The sequence below is a fragment of the Vulpes lagopus genome, chromosome 24 (assembly GCF_018345385.1).
Source record: "Vulpes lagopus strain Blue_001 chromosome 24, ASM1834538v1, whole genome shotgun sequence".
In the NCBI taxonomy this organism is placed as follows: domain Eukaryota; kingdom Metazoa; phylum Chordata; class Mammalia; order Carnivora; family Canidae; genus Vulpes; species Vulpes lagopus.
In genome coordinates, this window is record NC_054847.1 from 10,513,858 (window position 1) to 10,533,741 (window position 19,884).

The 19,884-nt window shown below is 43.0% G+C and overlaps 1 protein-coding gene across 5 annotated transcripts in view; it reads right to left on the reverse strand.

Moving 5' to 3' along the window:
• Positions 1–10,081: 10,081 nt before the first annotated feature.
• STEAP3 (STEAP3 metalloreductase) overlaps positions 10,082–19,884 on the reverse strand; it is a 49,570-nt gene continuing 39,767 nt past the window's right edge. For all 5 annotated transcript variants that reach the window (XM_041739502.1, XM_041739504.1, XM_041739505.1 and 2 more), the window contains one exon: positions 10,082–12,909. In XM_041739502.1, coding sequence (XP_041595436.1) covers positions 12,628–12,909 — 282 coding nt within the window. In that variant the 3' untranslated portion in view covers positions 10,082–12,627. The remainder of the gene's footprint in view (positions 12,910–19,884) is intronic.

Below are 19,884 nucleotides of genomic sequence, written 5' to 3' on the forward strand. Positions count from 1 at the left end.
GGTCACATTCTGAGGTACTGAGGAATAGAACTGAATTTGGGTGGGTGGGCAGTGGAGAAGACCTAATTCAACCCATAACAGGAAATGTCTTATATTTCCTATGTCTTGAAAATGTTTGTAAAGACCTATCATTAATTGTTTTTTTTAATTAGGTAGAATTTAGCAATGAAGCCTTCTTGTCTAGGGCTGAAGTTTTTTTGATCACTAATTCAGTCTTTTTTTACTTGGTATAGGTCCATTCAGATTTTCTTCTTGGTGTCAATAGTTTGTGATTTTTCTAGGAATTTTCCCTAGAAATCTATCTAATTTGTTGACAGGCAATTGTTCATGGTATTCTCTTATAATCTATTTTACTTCTGGAAGGTCAGTGGTAATGTGCCTACTTTTATTCCTGATTTTAGTCATTTAAGGTTTCTTTCTGTTTTTCTTGATAAGTCTAGATTTATCAATTTTGTTGATCTTTTCAAAAAACTAACTTTTTGCTTTGTGAATTCCCTCTATTGTTTTTCTCTTATGTTTTCCTTATTTCCACTCTAGTCTTCATTATTTCCTTTCTTCTGCTTTTTATGGGTTTCATTTGCTTTTGCTTTTTTAGTTTCTTCAAGTTATTGATTTGAGATGTTTTTTCTTTTTAAATATAAGTATCTACAGCTATAATTTTTCTCTAAGCACTGCTTTAGCTGTATCTTATAAGCTTTGGTATATCATGTTTTTGTTTTAGTTCATCTCAAAATATTATCTTATTTCCTTTGTTATTTCTTCTTTTACTAACTGGTGTGTTAATTTCCACATATTTGTGAATTCCCAAAATGTATTTCTGCTATTTTCCAGCTTTATTCCACTGCAGTTGGAGAACATACCTGGTGTGATTTCAATCTTTTAAAACATATAGGGACTGGTTTTATAGTCTACTGTATGGTCTGTCCTGGAGAATGTTCTATGTGTACTTAAGAATGTATATTCTGCTGTTGTTGGATGGGATGTTCTATAGATGTGTGTTTAGTGGTTTTATAATGTTGTTCAAATCTTTGATTTATTGATCTTTCATCAAGCTTTTTACCTGTCATGGAAAATGGGCTATTGAAGTCTCCAACTATTATTGTTGAGTGGCCTATTTCTCTCTCCAATTGCAACAGTTTTTTACTTCATGTATTTTTGTTGTTAGGTTCAAATATGTTTATAACTGTTATATGTTCTTGATAAGTTGACACTTTTATTGTTCTAAAATGTTATCTCTAGTAACAAATATTATCTTGTAGTCTATTAGTCTTTTATTACATAGTCTTTTATGACATAGTTCTCTTTTGTTACTGTTTGCACAGTATGTTTTTTTCCATTCTTTTACTTTCAACCTATTTGTGACTTTGAATCTACATTGTGTTTCTGCAGCCAACACATAGTTAGGTATGTTAAAAAAAAATCCATCCTGCTAATCTCTGCCTTTTAACTGGATGTTAAATATTTTTACATTTAATGCAATTATTGATAAGGTAGGACTTATGACTGCCATCCTATTTTTTTAAATTCTTTAATTAATCTATTTATTTGAGAGGAATAGAGATAGCGAGAGAGAACATGAGCAGAGAGGAGAGGGCGAAGCAGGCTCCATGCTGAGCAGGGAGCCCAATGTGGGGCTCAATCTCAGGACCCTGGGATCATGACTTGAGCCAAAAGCAGGTACTTAACAGACTGAGCCACCAAGGTGCCCCATTCCTATTTGTTTTCTATGCCTTTTTCTTCTCTTTCCTTTTGAAGAGATGAAGTAGGGAGAGGCAGAGGAAGAGAGAATCTTAAATAGGCTCCATGCCCAGTGCAGAGCTGTATGTGGGGCTTGATCTCACAACTCTGAGATCATGACTTGAGCTGAAGTTGAGTTGGGCACTTAATTGAGTGAGCCACCCAGGCACCCCATATCTTCTTTTATTTCTCAATTTCTCCATTACTTCTTTCCTTTGTGTTGAAGACATTTTCTAGTATGGCATTTCAATTCCCTTGTCATTTCTTTTGCTATATATCTTAACTCATTTTCTTATTGTGTTGGGACTTATAATTGATATGTTAACTGACAACAATTTAGTTTGGGCTAATAACAACTTAATTTCAATAACTTTGCTCCCGTTTATTCCATTCTCCTCTTTTGTGATGTTATTGTACAAATTACATCGTTATACACTATGTGCCCATCCACACAGATATGTAATTATTGCTTTGTGTTGTCTTTTAGATTGTAATCAAACTGAGTTCACTCCTTGGTGAGTCACAGGTAGAAATTATATCAGATGAGTTGTTGCATAAAAGAGACTTTATGTGCAGCAAATAAGAAGATGTTGGGGAATAATTTCCAAAGCCATGAATCCTTGAACAGGGGTGAATGGATTCCTTTTATTTAGAGTTAGGATGAATATGTAGCTAGGGGAGTTTGTCTTCATATATACAGGCAGGCGTAAGTTGTGCATGCACCTTAAGGCCTATGCATACACTGTATGTTATGTAAACGTGGCTTGTGCTCCTCCTTGGGTGGAGATTTTAATATTATAATGGGTAAAGATGACTATTGGTTACTCCATGGATCACTCCCTGGTCCAACTGCACTGGCATAAATTGGGGGTTAAGCACAGTGAGTGGTCTGGGCCACAGAGCTCTACCTCTGAATAGTCATTATTGCTTGAGGGGTAGTTTTGGTTTCCATCACTGGGATGTTATGCCTTTAGGGTCTTTTGCTTGAGTTAAGAGACAAGCTGGAAAGAAGAGCTAGAGGAAAAATGTGGGACAGAGGTCAATGGGTACAAGCAGGTGAGCAGTAAAAGTCAGGTCTTGGGGTCTAACTGGTGACAAGATGGGAGAAAGAGTTATAAATAAAAAAATACATTTATATATTTACCTCTATAGTTACCTTTACCAGTGTTCTTTATTTCTTCATGGGGATTTGAGTTACTGTCTAGTGTCCTATTAATTCAGCCTGGAGACTCCCTTTCGTGTATCTTGTAAAAGCAGGCTTGCTAGTGATGAATTATCTCTAGTTATATTATGTATAATTAATATTATATATGAACTAATCATATTAGGTTTTTGTTTACCTGTGAGTGTCTTCATTTCTCTTTCATAGTTAAACATATTTATAATGGATATTTGGAAACCTTTTTTTTTTAAAGATTTTATTTATTTATTCATGAGAGACACAGAGAGAGAGGCAGAGACATAAGCAGGGGGAGAAGCAGGCTCCCTGCAGGAGCCCGATGTGGGACTGGGGGAGCTGCAGGATCACGCCCTGAGTGAAAGGCAGAGGCTCAACCGCTGAGCCACTCAGGCATCCCTTGAAGCCTTTTTCTGTGAAATCTGATATCTTGTCATTTCCACAGTTTTGTTGTCGTATTTTTTTCTCAGTATATGGGTTATATTTTCCTGTTTCTTGCATGCCTTAGAATTTTTTTGTTGGGGATGCCTGGATGGCTCAGCAGTGGAGCGTCTGCTTTCAGCTCAGCTCCTGATCCCAGGATCTGGAATCGAGTCCCACATCAGGCTTCTTGCAGGGAGCCTGCTTCTCCTTCTGTCTATGTCTCTGCCTCTCTCTGTGTGTCTCTCATGAATAAATAAAATCTTTTTTTTTTTTAAGAATTTTTTTTTTTGTTGAAAAGTAGACATTTTAGATAATATATTGTAGGGACTATGGGTACTGCCTCACCCCCACACACAAGGGTTTATTTTTATTTGCTTGTTTGTTTTTTAGTGACTGGATTATCCTTCCTCCCATACAGTGTTAAGCCTCTAATTCACTGCTCCTCACAGAGATCCACCTTGGAAATATCCATAGTTCCTTGGGAGGACAGTGGTATTGGTAGAGTTCTCTTTTCCTGAATACACCTAACTGTTAAACTCCACTAATTGCTAGCTGATTGCTCTATTGTTTCCAGTGATGCCCTCAGGCACAAATTGTTCTACAGACTAATCCAATCAAAGTGTGGCTCCTTTGAAGGAATAGCTCCTTGGGTCTCTGATATTTGTTCTGACCCCAGGGTGGGTCTTTCCAGCCCCAACCATCTTACTCCATGGTTCTCTTGTAAACCAGCCAGCTGACATTCTGGGCTATGTTATCTTAAAATCCATAAAACTCCCCTTTGCCTTTCTATAAAACCTTGAGTGTTCTTGACAGTGCCCTTAGGTTTGAACTTCCCCACGCTCTGTTGAAAATGAAGTCAGGTCCTTGAGAAGAGATTAGGAGCTATCTATTTTATAGCCTGCTTCATTTACACTAATCTCTGAGCCAAGGCTCTGGAGCTGCAGGTGGGAACTAGGGCAAGCTTCTGAGTCATACCTCTGCTCCAGGAGGTGAATGTTAGAGTAGTGGCAGTAGCCTGAAGTCCCTCTGGTTTGTAACCATTACCTGATGAGCTGAAACAAGGGTAATTAGGGCCTCAGTATTCTTAGCATGCCACACCCAAGGTAGGGCCTCTATTCTAAAGTAGGGGCTGGGTAGTAGAAAGGAGCCTATATCTCTCAACAATACTTGCTTGGAATGAGCTTCAGCAGCAGGAAGCTGGGGGTGCAATGAGAAACACTGAAGTTCTGCTTCTCCTAAGAAAGCTCTTCAACTGGTGGTTCGGGGAGAGGGAACTCTGGGTTCTTTGCTGGAGTCTTTCTGGAACATTCTGGAGTCTTTTTACCTCAATGAGCTGGAAGAAGGAGGAAAGGAATGGTCTTTAGTTCAAATACCACACACTCTAGCCTTTCTTACCAATTTTTTTGGGGTAGATTTTCTTAAATATATCTTCTGTCATTTGCTATTTGCCACTAAAACCATTTTTAGAGGCTTTAAATGCTGTTTTAAAAACTAATTTTCACCAGTTTCACTGGGGAGCTCAATGGAGCTCAATGGAGCTCCTCTCGCTGTCACGTTGGAAGTGGATCTTCCTTGTCTCTCATTTTGCAAGTATAGTTTTGCTGGATTTAGAGTTCTTGGTTGAATCTCTTTATTTTTTGGCAGTTAAAATATGTCATCTTTCTGTCTCTGGTCTCCGTGGTTGAAGATTTTACTTACATACTTACTTACTCACTTATTTTTTTATTTGAGAGAGAGAACATGAGCAGTGGGGAGGGACAGAGGGAGAAGCAGATCCCAGGACCCTGGGATCATGACCGAGCTGAAGGTAGCTGCTTAACTGAGTCACTCAGGTGCGCTCATATTTGTTCTTGATTTTAGGTGAACTGCTAACATTTCACCATTAAGAATAATATTTTCTGTAAATTTTTTTCTGTGAATTTTTAATAGGTTATCAGATTAAGGAAGCTCCCTTCTATTCCTGTTTTGCTATGAGATCTTTAAAAAATTAAATTATGAATAGGTATTAAATTTTACCATGTCTGTTTCTGTATCTATTGAGATATTAAAATGTTGGGGGGTGCCTGGGAGGCGCAGTTAAGCATTCAACTCTTGGTTTCGGCTCAGGTTGTGATCTCAGAGTCAAGAGATGGAGCCCTGGGTTAGGCTATGCACTCAGTGTGGAGTCTTCTCTCTTTCCCTGTGCCCCTCCTGCTCATGCTTCCTCTCTCTCTAAAATAAATAAATCTTCAAAAAATGTTTTTAAAAATGTAGTGAATATTTATAGAGTTTCTTATGTTAAATTATACTTGTATTCCTGGAATATGTCAAACTTAGTCATGGTATTCAATCTTTTTATATATCCAAGATTAAATTTGCTGATATCTTTATTTGGGATTTTTGCATTTATGTTCATGAGTGAGATTGGCTTATAATTTTCCTTTCTCATATAGTTCTTGTCTATTTTTGTTATCACTCATTGCCTCCTAGAATAAGTTGGAGAATAGTTTATCTTTTTGTAATTTTTAGAAGAGTTTATATAAGATGGAATGGTTTGTTCTTTAAAAGTTTAGTAAAAATTTTGCTGCTAAACCATCTGGGCCTTGGGTTTTTTGTGGCAATTTTTTGGAGGGTGGGGGTGGACAAATTTTAAACTACTGATAGTTTTTTTTTAATAACTTAGGAATATTCAGACTTTCTTTTTTGGAATCCATTTTCGTAAGTTATATTTTTGTCCATTCTAAGTTGTCCAATTTAATCACATAAATTCATGTGAAGTAGTATTCTCTTACTATCTTTTTAATTTGCTTCATCTGTAGTTTTGTCTTCTTTTTATACTAAGATTATTTCTGAGTCTTTTCTTTCTTTTTCTCATGCCTAGACTTATCAAAGACTGATCAATTTGATTAGTCTTACCATAAAACCAAGCTTTGACTTGGTCAGTCCTTTCTAGTGACCTATTTCATCAATTTCTGATCCTCCATTTAGTATGCCTTTCTTTTTACTTTTACCGGGTTGATTCTTAGTGTATTAATTCTTAGTGAATAGGGCAGCCCCGGTGGCGCAGCGGTTTAGCGCCGCCTGCAGCCCGGGGTGTGATCCTGGAGATCCGGGATCGAGTCCCATGTCGAGTCCCATGTCGGGTTCCCTGCACGGAGCCTGCTTCTTCCTCTGCCTCTCTCTCTCTCTGTGTCTCAATAAATAAATAAAATCTTAAAAAAAAATTCTTAGTGAATAATTGAGACTATTGGTTTCCTTCTAAGTAATATTTTTGCTGCATCCTCAAATTTTTGATAAGGAGATATTTGATTACCATTCCATTTTAAATTTTGGAAAAAATTCATTTTAATTTTCTTTTTGAATAATGGTTTGGAAATCTATATTTTAAATTTCAAAATGTATGAGCATTTAAAATATAGCCTTTTATTCTTGATTTTTAACTTTTTTGTGCCAAGTTTGGAAAATATATCTGTAAACTTTGAATTTTTTGAGATTTGCCCAGGTCTAATATATTTTCATTCTGTTTTCTTGAGAATATAATTTCCTTATACCTTATGATTTTAAGCTTATTATGTTGTTATAGACACACATACACCCACACACAATTTTTGTTTGTTGCAATTTCCCAGTATAACAATGGATTTGTCACTTTTTTGCTTTATGTATTTTGAAGCTGCATTATTAAATGCATGCAATTTTAAAATATTTAAATCTTTATCATTATATATAGTGACTCTATCTCTAATAATGTCTTTTGCCATAAAGTATACTTTGTATAATAATCTAGCTACCTCAACTTTCATTTGGTTTGTTTTTGCCTAACACATTTTTTACTATTGCTTTATCTTTAGTTTTCAGGTGTGCCACTTGTAAATAGTAAATAACTGTATTGAAAAATCCAATCTGGTAATCTCTGTCTTTTAATTCAGGAATTTAATCTGTTTATATTATTGTGATTATTGATATATGTGGATTTTTTTCTAACATCTACTTTTGTTTTTATATTTATTTATTTATTTATTTATTTAAAGATTTTACTTATTTATTCATGAGAGAGAAAGAGAGAGAGAGAGAGAGAGAGGGAGGCAGAGACACAGGTAGAGGGAGAAGCAGGCTCCATGCAGGGAGCCCAACATGGGACTCAATCCCCAGTCTCCAGGATCAGGCCCTGGGCTGAGGGTGGCGCTGAACCGCTGAGCTACCTGGGCTGCCCTCTACTTTTGTTTTTAATGTCTCCTGCTTTTTTATGCTATTTTTCTCTTTTATTGCTTTTTAAGAATTGACATTTTTGTTTATTTGCTTTATTTCATTTTTTCTTCTCCTAAGGGTTTGGATGTTATATTTTTAGTTTTTAGTGGTCACCCTTAGCATTTTTCCAGACTTACTTAACAAAACCTTAATTAGTCCATAATTTCTTCTACCCCTGAACAAATACAAGTGTCTCAGAACATTTTAACTCACTCATTTACTCAGTTACCTTACATGTCATTGTTGTCCAGTCTTTCAGTACCCTTTAGAAGAAACTCACATATGTAGACATTATTATTATTTTATATAGACATGGCTTATTTAGATTTGCCTCCATGGTCACTATTTCTTTTACTATTCCTTCTTGTTTTTTGCCTCTCCCCTGGGATTATTTTTTCCTTCTATCCAAAGTATACTTTTTAGAAGTTCTTTAGATAAGAACTATTGGTAAACTCTCTAATTTTTGCATATCTGAAATGTCCTTTTTTTCCTTCTTTCTTAATATCAATTTTGCTAGATTTATAATTGTAAATTGACAATTATTTCCTCTCTGTACTTTCAAGATATGAGATCACTATTTTCTGATTTCCATTGATTAAGTTTATTATTATAATTTCACAATTGTAAATAATCGGTCATTTTTCTCCAGCTGCTTTTTGAGCTTCCTAATGTTTCTAGGTGTGGTTTCAGTTTTCAGATATGCTTTCCTGCTCAGAGGTATGCACTGTGCTTTCTGCTTTTTAGAGTCTAGTCTTTTATTACTTTTAAAAAATCCTCACCCTTTATCTCTTTAACATTTGCCTTTCTACCATTTTTTTCTTTCTGGAGCTCTGCTTATTTGTACGTTAGACTTTTTCATTTTAACCTCTATCTCTTTTAGCATTCCTTTTATATTTTCTGTCCATTTGTCTTTTATCTCTCTCTCTCTCTCTTTTGCATCCTGGGTAATTTCTTCAGCTCCATTTTAAAATTCACTAATTTTCTCCAATTGGCCATTAAATCCATCAAATTAGGTTTGTTTCCAATGATATTTCATTTCTGAATTTTCTATTTTTTGTCATACCTGGTTGATAATGTTGAGTATCATTGTATTTCTCCTAAAACCAATTACTGTAAGATTATCACTTGTAATAATTACTATTATTAGTGTTGTAGATATTATTTCTACCTTATATTTCAATTAAGACCTTATTATATTGATTTTAAAAAGTATAGGTAGGTTATATTTCTGAATTTCATTTTAGGTTAGTAGAAAGGGTTTTCAAATAATTTGTTAGAAAAAGTTGGTGCCGGTCTGGTGGGATTGAGAGTTTCTGCTCTACTGCTGCGGGCTTCCTCTTTTGACAAAGACCAGGGCAGTGACCCAGTAGAAGCAAGCTTCTGTGCTTCCAGGGGCCCACGTCATTGCTTTTGGAAAAGATTCAGCTTATCAAATAGCCAAGTGACAAATCTTCTCTTAAACTTGTATGAGTTATTTTGGTTGTTCCTTAGTTCTTGCGTGAACCACCTTAATAATGGACATTCTTTCATCATTTCTTTTAAAGCTTAACTCTCTCAGCATTATGTGTGGGAGGACACAGAGTAAAAAAACAAAACTCCAAGCATGAGATTTTTTTTGTTGCTGTTGAAAATTATTTGAAGTGAAGTTGTTTTCTGACCATGGTTCTTTCTTTGGAAAACTCTTCTCATGGGCTCAAGGCCACCTTTTGGTTATTGTTCCCAAGAAATGGTTTTTAGGTATTAAACTACTCTGTGCACATGGATTCCTTTTTTCTCTTTTTCCCCCTATAGAGTAAGACAGTTTTGCTTTAGTAGAAAAGCTTGACTGCATAATAGGCTGGTGTTCTGCCTTTCAGAGAACAGGGGCTGCAGCCACATCTGCAGCGTGCAGGGGCATATCTCTCCAGCATGGCCAGGGAACCCATGTTGGGGAAGGTTAATAGAGCAGCAATGCAGCACAGCAGGGACAAAGGAAGATATCTAAGCCCTTGTTACTCAGAGTGTCTGAGGATCAAACACCATCCATGTTACTTGGGAGTTTATTAGAAATGCACAGGGTCAGTCTCATCCTAGATCAGGACTTAGAGCCTGTGTGTGAACAAGATCCATATGTGACTCCTGTGCACATTCTAGTTTGAGAAGCAGGTGCTCTCACCCACATTTTGAGCTGTAGCCTTCTGACCACAGCAGACACTGCTCCCTCCAGGAAGCCTTTCCCCAACTCTACTGGCTTTGGGTGCTCCTTTCACACCACAAACAAGTCCCCCCCAACACACACACACATACCACCACCACCACCACATCATCACCTGGATCTTGTCTGTCCTTCCCTGCCTATTGCTGTGGGTCTGCGTGCCTGCCCTTCCTAGGAGGTAAGCTCTAGCCCAGATCATCCTGTGCTCACCTTGTACATTGCCTGATGATGAGCAAAGGTCAATCAGAAGGCTCATTGAGCCAATGAATGAATGAATGAGTGGGCAGGTAGGTGACCAGCAGGACAGAAATAAAAGCCTGAAATTCACAGGTTAGGTGTTTATTTTTGCTGCTTCTTTGACAAGCTCTACGAGGTAAACACAAAATACACAAACTGTTTCAATGGCATTGATTTTGAACATCAACCTCAGACCATGGCATTTAGGGTTTCTGGAGCATGTTGGTTCAGGCACTTTTGTACCCAGAGGCACATAGAATTTACCAGGCTGAAAGGGAGTGACTTGCTTTCATGGGGATGCTGTTGCCAGCTGCCCAGTGAGGTAGGGAAGAGCAGCAAACACCAGATCAAGGCCAAGCACACAGTCCACCCTGCTTTTCATGAGTTGATTGTCCAGCTGGTGGGTGGCCAGGTCCTCTGCTGCACCTGTTCCCTCCTGCCACCCACCTTGGAACCAGTTCCCTCCCCTGGGAGCACCTGCAGCAGGAGGTGGGGAGGAGGGGAGCATAATGGATTTTGCTGTATGTCAGCATCTTTGGTATAAGGAAATTCCCTGGGCCTAGGGAGGGCTGGAGAAGGAAGGCAGCCAATACTGACTGGGACTGGGGTTGAAGACCTGGTGGATCCCAGTTGCCCCTGTTCTCCATGCTTCCAATCAGCAGGAAATTGACGGGCCCTCATTTCATTAAGCAAATGCCAGGATCTGTGCTTTGCCCACCTCCTTTTTCAGCCAGCCTCTCCGAGGATCTCAGTGGCCGCTCCATCAGGTCCCATTTGGAAGAAAAGATTCTGCTGCTCAGCCTTGAAGCAGCAGATGGAAAACATCTGCAGGAAGCAAAGTTTTGCCTGCATTGCCTTCCCTCCATCACTCACTGGCCTAATGAGATATTCTTACACTTGGCTTTCTTTTTCTTCCCCCCTCCTTACTAAAGGACGCTAATGTGCTCTACAGACATGAGCTCATGAAGCCTCCCTGGGGGAAGCAGGGGCATCCTTGTAGCACAGTCTTGTTAGCCTTTGCTGGCTCAACCCTCTGTTCCTAAGATCCCCTCTGGCCCAGAAGACCTAAGACATAACAAGTGTGGCCAGTGCTCCCCATTCAGAGCAGAGTACAGTGTCAGCCTCACTTGTGTCTTCCACTGGGACTTCACCCCCAGTGGGTAAAGCACCCAAAGGTGCTTTTTCTGTGGACATGACAGATCATCCTGGTTCTAGAGCTGGCAGGGGGGCTCAGCCAAAAATAGCTGTTTCTCCACAGGGGAAATAAAAGCGGTTTCAGTCTGAACAAGCAAGGGATGGCATGGGATTTGAGGACACATGTCCTATGGCCCTGACTGTGGTCCAGCCTCTTGTGCTTTAGGGTAGCAGCACTTCAAGTTTGTAGCTTTGGTAGAAAAGACCCTCCCAACTATTTTGAAGTATGACCACCTGGGGTTGGTGATTCTTGTTGGGGCCTGTTGCCCACGTTCTCCCTGTCTCCCTGGAGCAGTGCGGGAGCTTGGTGCCAGGACGGTTTTCTGGCAGTTTCTCTGCCCGGGAGGAGCAGAGGACATTGGAAGAGGTCCCCAGTGTTTTTGCACAGGACCAGTTAGGTGGAGACCATCCGTCCCTCAGTGCCCTGGGTAGGGCCTGGGGAAGGCACCCCTGGGATGCTAAGCGCCAGTCTGCCTTGTTTTCCCCTCCCCCTCAAACTGACTTTCAAAGGGCCTGCTCTGGGCCTTTGTAAGAGATATCCAAACTAATGATCTGGAAGGTGAGAAGGCACAGTGGTTTAAAGAACGGTCATCACCAACTTAAAGGAAGGAAAGAAATTACACTTGTTCTCAAGATGGTTCATTAGTGGCTCCTGTGCGGAGGTGACTTCACACTCCCACAAGAGATCAATGTGCCGCCGTTGTGGTGACTTCTGGCTTTCAGGGGAAAAAAAATCTCCCCGGCTCAGAGAGGGTTGGGGAGATCAGTCTGGCCCACACCCCCTATCCCCTTCTACCTAGCAAAGCACCCATCTACAGGCAGCAGGCTCACCCCCCAAGGGCCCTGGCTCCCGCCTGACCTCCTGCTAGGCTGGAGGTGAATGAGGGAGGAGACCCACCCCCTGCCCTGCTCACTAGCCACTCTTTCGCCCTGTGCACTGAATCCAGCTCCAGGCAGAGCTCTCATCTGCCCCCCTTAAAGCCCCGGCTCTGCGAAAGCTTTGGGAAAGCAGCAAAAAGGGTGCGAGGACACAAATGGATCAAATCCACCAAGAGACAAGCCTCTCACTGCCTTTTCTGTGCAGAGAGTATATGTCAGTCTTGGCAGATATCCCACTAGCATGAGCTCCTGTTCTCCTAACATCTGGCACTGGCTTTTAAATCTACAAGTTGAGATCTCAGGGATTCAGCTTTTTTTAACTAAGTAAGTATAAATGCAAATCCTGTTATAGATATGAAATATATGTGAACATATATAGCGCACACGCATGTGTGCCATTTGGAATATCACTGCATACATTGGTGTCCTGGGAGTTCAGACCAGAGACCTAGCAGTTTGTGCACAATTTCACCGTACCAGGCGATCCAGAGAAGCGGCCCTGACAGGCCCAGGGCTCTATCCTGCCTGTGTCTGCTTTCTGGGGCCAGAGGCAGGCAGCTCACACGTGGCTTGTCTTCTGGGCCAGGGCATGGTCCATTGGCAGGGTAAACTTGATGGCACCATCCTTCTCCCAGCCCCTCCGGATCTTGGAGAGCCTGTGGCGGAAACAGGGCAGCAGGAACAGGCCTTTGGCAAGGATCACGACACAGGGCACCAGCAACGTGAGTGTGAAGGTAGGCGGCAGATAGAACTTGTAATGGCTGTCTTCGAAGGCGCGGGTCCAGCCGTAGGTGAGTGTATGCAGGGTGCTCAGCACCAGGGCTACGAAGCCCAGCGTGGACTGTGAAAGAAAGGGGAGATGGAGTTAGGGCCAGTGGTGGGGGGTGTGGTTGGTGACACACAGGGATCCCACCTGTGGCTCATCTGCTTGCCTGGCCCAGGGGGAGGAAGGAGGGCTGCTTTGATAGTCAAGAGTCTGGGTGCCAATCCCAGTCCTGTCACTCCCTCTCTGCAGGATCTTCATCATACCTAAACTCTTGGAGCCTCAGTTTCCCCTACAGAAAAGATGAGAATAATGTCTCTACCCTGCAGGTGCGTAGGGCTGACTGCATCATGAGGACCTGACAAAGTAATGCTGCCCCCATCCCCGCCCCACTGCATTATTTGTGCCTCTGGTGGCTGCCGGAGGACTTCAGATGCAATGAAGTTCAAAGTTTAAAAACATTTTACTGGTTCTGTGTATATTTTAATGTATATTTGAGTAAGGAGTGTCTGCCAGCATACCAAAGCCCTAATTTTGCTAATGATATTTGGCCTAAGATGAGGCCAGATAAAAAAGTGAGTTGGTTTTAAGCTGACTTACACATAAACACAAAGTAACAAGTGTACTTGGCATGTGGATTTGGCACCGGTAGTGAGGGTGGCTCCAAGGGCATATGGGCTGAGTGACCTGACACTATCTGTGAAGCCCGAGGCTTGAGAGCATCACATAGATGCTCTTGGCGGGTGCTGGCCCTTCCCCTCCCACCTACACCCTGACTCATGAACACCTCAGCTGAAAACCCCGCCAGGTTACTCTCTTACCTGGAAGGGAATGGGTACTGTGTGGAGATCGGGACAGTCACAAACCCAAACAGAAGCAGTTTAGGCCATTTTACAGGGAAGGGGAGCATCCCAGCCCTTGAGCCATGGGTGGCTCTTATGCACCACCTCCAGCCAAGAGCATCATCCCAAGGGCTATACAATCCCGACTTTCTCTGGGAGCTATGGCATGTAAATAGCTGGGAAGTGCTGATCTGTAGCTCTAGCCTTGGAATCTTTGGCAGGTCAGGTTTCTTGTGGACATCAAATGAGGCATTCTAGAGTCCACTTGTGGGGGCTAGAGTCTTGAATGACACTGTGGCCCTGGGCAAGCCACTAAGTCAGCCTCAATGAGAAGTCAGTGGTCCCCAAAGTTAAAGCTGGGAGATGTGAGGGAAGCGCTGTATGGCTGGGCATTCTGCGGCCCCTAGACGAGGCAGGGATGATGGAGAGCACAGGGTACCAAGGAGCAGGGCTGTGTGGCAGGCATGGAGGAGAGGCACTGGGCAGTTCTGATTGCATTCCATAAGCACTGAGGAACCATTGAGATTTTGGGCAGGAGAGCCCTGTGTTTCTTACATAAGGAATGAAAATAGCAGTGACTCATCAAGCCATGAACACATATGCATTTTCTCTAAGGAGACACTGTAAGTGTTCAATTGTAATGTGGTAGTATGAGGGTACCTCGGGGTACTCTCTATAGGGAGGTTTTGAGCTTTCCACAGAGAAGCCACAATTGGGCTTCCTGGATTTCCTTCCAGCCCCGTTTTTCAGCATCGATCCAGGGGCTGGGTTGAGAGACACTGTCTTGCTTATACTCCCCTCAGGCATGGTTCTAAGTGGGTCTGATTCTGCTACCAGGCCTTATTCTCGCTCCTCCCTAGTGTGGGGGACACCTTGCTTACACCCACTCCAGTACAAACACCAGGACAGTGAACCTCAGTACGTGGAGGAACATTGTTTGGAAGAATTGCTTGCAATACTTTTATGAAAAAACAAAGCATTTTCTAATGGCTATGTTCTATATGTTCCTAAACAGGTTGGCAAGTATAGCATTTTGAACCCTAAAAAATACTAGTTGCCAAAAAATCCCCAGTGTCTATCATTCCTGGCCACCACTGTTTTCTTCTTGGCTTTTAGTAACTTCAAAGATGTTTTTATCTCATCTTTAACAACTTCCTGGCTCAACACAGCCTGGTGGGAAAAGCCACGGTTGGTTCTGTGCTACTACCCACAGGTATGCCATATTAAAATGATCAGCCCCCAAATGGAAGGCTCCCTGACTGCGAGTCACGACCAGATCCATGTCACTTGCAGATGTATCTATCAAGAACCCCAAACCTCCTGGCAACCACCCCAAATTTTTCTAAGTTCTGATCTATTGATATTGAAGACTGGGATTAAAAAGGTCTGAGCACTAAGAAAATATTTGGGGTTAACATCCAGACTATAGAGAGGACTCCCAAACTCAGCAACAGAAAACCAAACACCTCAATTCAAACAGAGGCAAAGCACTTAAATAGAACTATCTCCAAAAGAAGACCTATGGATGGCTAATAAACACATGAAGAGAAGCTCCACATCACTCATCATCGGGGAAATGCAGATCCAAACCATAATGAGATGTCCCCTCACACCCATTAGGATGGCTAGCTGTCAAAAAAACCCAGAAAACAAGTGTTGAAAGGATGTGGAGAAATCGGAAACCTTGCACACTGGGTGGGCACAGCTGCTGGGGAAGATGGGTTGGGGGGAGGTTCCTCAATAAATAAAAATACAATTACCACGCACTCCAGCCCACCCACTTCTGATATACACCCAAAAGAATGGAAAGCAGGGTCCCGAAGAGATACATGTATACCCCGTATCCTCAGTGGCATTATTCACAGGAGCCAAAGCATGGAGGCAACCCAAGTGTCCACCGGCAGAAGAATGGATAAGCAAAATGGGATATTCCTAAACAGTAGACTATTACTCAGCCTTATAAAGGAAGGCAGTTCTGACACATGGTGTGACACAGATGGACCCTGAGAACACTATGCACATGAAATCAGCCAGGCACAAAAAGACAAATACTGTATGATCGCGTTTCTATGAGGCAGTCAGGTCACAGACACGGAAAGTGGAAGGGTGGTTGTCAGGGGCTGGGGGAGGGGACGGTGGGGGGGTTAGTGATTACTGGGGACAGGGGGTCAGTGTTGCAAGATAAAAAGAGCTCTGGAGATGGAAGGTGGGGACAGTTGCACAACAGTATGGATGTGCTTAATATCACTGAGTCATACACTTAATGGTTAAGAGAGTAAATTTTGTGTTATTTTACTACAATAAAAAAAAAAAATTGAGGGGGGAAGAAAAGGTCCCCAGCACCAACCATCAGGAATCAATCTTTGAACAAGCTGGACAACTATGCTGATGCTCCCCAACTGGCTGCCTGGCCTCAAATCCTTGCTTCCCCTTCCTCACGTGGATATACTGGGCTTTGCTCAGATGGCTGGGAAGTGTGTTTTACCCCTAAGTCTGAGACTGTGGTTTGCAAACCTGGCTACATGGTAAAATCATGGAGAGCTTAGGAAAAATATGAAATGCCCAAGCCTGGGCCAGAAATGCAGATGAGGTTGGCTTGGGGTGGGGCTTGGGTATCATGAGCTTTTAGAAATTCAGTGACGATGCTAATATGCAGTGAGGACTAAGAACAAAAATTTAGGAGACTCTCGTCACCCAAGTCTGAAGTTGAGGTCACGGTGAGAAGCCCCCATGTGCCGCTCTGCCCAGGCTATTTGATTAGGATGGACCTGATCTTATATGTGCCTTCCACAAAGATCCACTGAGGCCTCAAAGGGCCCACAACCTGCATCGTGGGCTGCAGCAATGAGAACCCACCCAGGCCTAGAGATCCAGCCCAGGAGGCCTCAGCATTTCCCTCAGGGACATGCCCTGGAGCTCCAGTGTTTGACTCACGTGGACCACCATCCCCAGCCCCTAATTTGGAGTGCTGGATTGTGGTAGGAATGTGGGAGGACACAGAGATGCTGCTCCCGTTCCTGCATCCCCATCCTTTTGCCATCCCAAATTCCATGATGACAGATGGCAGGAAGCCCCAGTCCCAGGTTAATGGTTTACAGAGAGGGCTGACAGCCAAACATCAGCCAGTAATGAAGGGCCTTTGGACTTCCAGTGCCAATGGGACACCTGGATGATTCCAGGGAGTTTGATTTCCTCAAGCTCTTTCTCCTTGGGAACGTTTTGAAAATCCCATCCCCATCCCAACACACACCCACACTCCCCAAACGAAGGCCATTTATATTGTACGTAAGCTTGTTAGCAAAAAAGAAACAGCCAGGTTGTCTGTGGCTCTTGCTCCTGCTCAATTACTGTGGCGTAGAGGGGCCGTGGACAATCGCTCATGAAGCTGCCGTCAGAGCCGGTCTCTGTCATTATTTCAGGCAGGTGGCCGGAGTGGCCAAGGTCACGGGAAGTCCCTCTAACTCTGAGGCAGAACTGAGTTGCTAGAGCAGAACCCTAATTTCTCTGTCCAGGTGAGCGGCCCCGACCTGGCTATTCTGCAACCTAACAATGTTTAACTCGCTTACTTTGAGCAGTTAGCACAGCCAAGGCCAAACCAAAGCCATAATCACAAAACCCAGAATTTAAACCTTTGCAAACCATCTTAGGAACAAAAGGATAAAGATAAACACAAGTCATCACTGTAGAGTCAACACACTGTTTTGATGGCTTTCAGCTCCAGAAATCATCACAGACCCAGGAGTCAGGCCAAGCCCCTGGAGAACTGCAGCTCTCCCCAGCCAGCTGCTGAGCCCTGGTGACCTGTCGTGGTTGTGTGTGGCAGCGGGAGGAAATGGGGCCCGGGTAGCTCCTTGCTGGCAGTGCTAACCTCAAAAATCATCCAGCTACTATCGGGTGCATGTATGGTGCGTCTGACATGCCCTCGGCTCACACCTCCCTGAGGACCACAGGACATAAATGGGGACACTGGTGCTCCAGCAGGCTAGGAAAACTATCTCATGGGGCGGCAGCAGTCTTGGGACTGAAACCCAGATCTGCTCACTCCACACCCTGTGTCAGCCACCCCAACGGTTACCACACACACAACAAAAACAGACTTCTCGGGCATCTGAGTCCACAGGTCGGGGGTGGGTCTGGGTATCTGTGTTTCTCCAAAAGAGCTCTGTGACTTCAAACTTCATGATGGTGGCTCGCAGGAAGAAACATACTTTTCATTACTGCCCAGGACATACCACATATGTAAATATAACTACCGAATCAATATAACTGCAAAAACTATCCTTAGGACATGCAAAGCATGAATTTTTGTAACATCCTATCCTACTTCATTTTTTTAAAAGCTGCTTATGATCCACCAAATTGATTTCATGACCCACCAGTGGGTATCGGCTATAGTTTGGAAACACCGCCCTGGATCATTCTGATCCCCAAAGTTGGAGTCTCCTGGTGTCTCGTGAGCTCAGAAATGGGTGATTGGTATCTTAGGAGTAATGGAAATGTGGCCACATATGCTAAGAATAATGCAAAACGCTTTTTACTTTCTTCCACGTGTCGTCTCTCACCTCTGTAGGCATTACCTCCATCTTACAAGAGTGTAAAGTGAGGTTCAGGGGGCGTTCGTCACCTGCCCACGATTCCAGAGCTGGGACGGGGGAGGCAGAGCTGGACCTGGGCTCTGGGCGCTGACAGTTCCTCCTCCCTATTAGCACCCTCGGGAGATAGAGCATTTGTTTTCGTGGACAGAATGTGGGCGTTTGACTTCATAAGTAAAACCCTGCCTTTCTACCCATCCCCTGGCCTTGCAACCCCCCTGCTCTTGCAGTGGGAGAGGGACTTCCATATTTACATTTCAGCTCTTCAATATGTAAAGTCAAGCGTGGCTCCTGAGGTTCCAGTCAGCCTTCGCTAACAAAATCAAATCCTCTGGCTTTCTCCGGCAGCCAGAGCCAGGGCTTGTAATCTACAGCTGCTTAACGGAGCAGCTTTCTGGTTAGGGGAGCAGCCTGCAGTCTGTTTTAATTGTGGATAAACCATGCACCCCAGGATACTCCAAGCAGGAACAGGAAAAATCCGAGATTTGGGTGTGCGACACATGGGGATTAATGGCAGATAAATAAAATTCTGTTTTTCCCCCTCTGCTGCTGGCGTGTGTCAGCCCTGAGCACTCCCCCCGAGACCTTCCGAGATGAGCAGAGCCACTGAGATTCAGAAATAGACATATTTAAAAAACAAAAAAACAAAAAAACAAAAAACCCCAAATAACCACAACTGTGTTTTGTTCTAGGGTATGTAAGCGTCCCCAATCAGGGACAATTAATTTGGATTACATAAGAGCACTGCGGCGCCTCGGCGTCCCCCTGTGAATCCCGTACTGTGTCCTCACCACACAGGGAGGATACGTGACAGATTTTTGTTGATACTGGGGGTGGAAATGAGAGCTGTTCCCTGCCCTGATACAGTATCAATGCAGAAACCAGTATTAGTCAGCACCTATCCATGGAGGGGATGAGTTAATCCGCCAACACTTGGGGGCTGACCGCGTACTCTGTATGGAGAACGGTGGGAAATGCCAAAGCAATGTAAAAAAATGTGCCTGTCTCAGATGTCCTTGTGACTGAAATGTGGCTATGCCTGTTTTGTTCCCTATCCCATCGGAGGCCTAACACGATGCCGGGCATGCCTTAAGTGTGCAACAAACACGTACTGAATGAATGAATACATGTGTGAAGACCCTGTGCCTGGGGCACCTGGGTGGCTCAGTTGATGAAGCATCTGACTCTTGATTTTGGCTCATGTCATAATCTTAGGGTCATGAAATCGAGCTCCAAGCTGAACATGGAGCCTGCTTGAGATTCTCTCTCTCCCTCTGCCCTCTGCCCCTCCCCATCCCCTCTAAAGTAAATAAATAAATCTTTACAAAAAACCCCTGAAAAACAAAAAACCCTGGGCCATTAACAGCATTTCCTAAACTGTATTTGGTGGAATGTTATCTGCAAGACAAAAAACAAACCCAACAAAGTGGGGAGAGGTAGGGTGTTAATGCTCAAGTAGGTCTGGGTAACAGGTTGGTTGTAGACATTACTAGAATTTTTTTTAAGATTTTATTTATTTATCCATGAGAGACACAGAGAGAGAGAAGCAGAGACACAGGCAGAGGGAGGAGCAGCCTCCATGCAGGGAGCCCGATGTGGGACTCAATCCCAGGACTCCA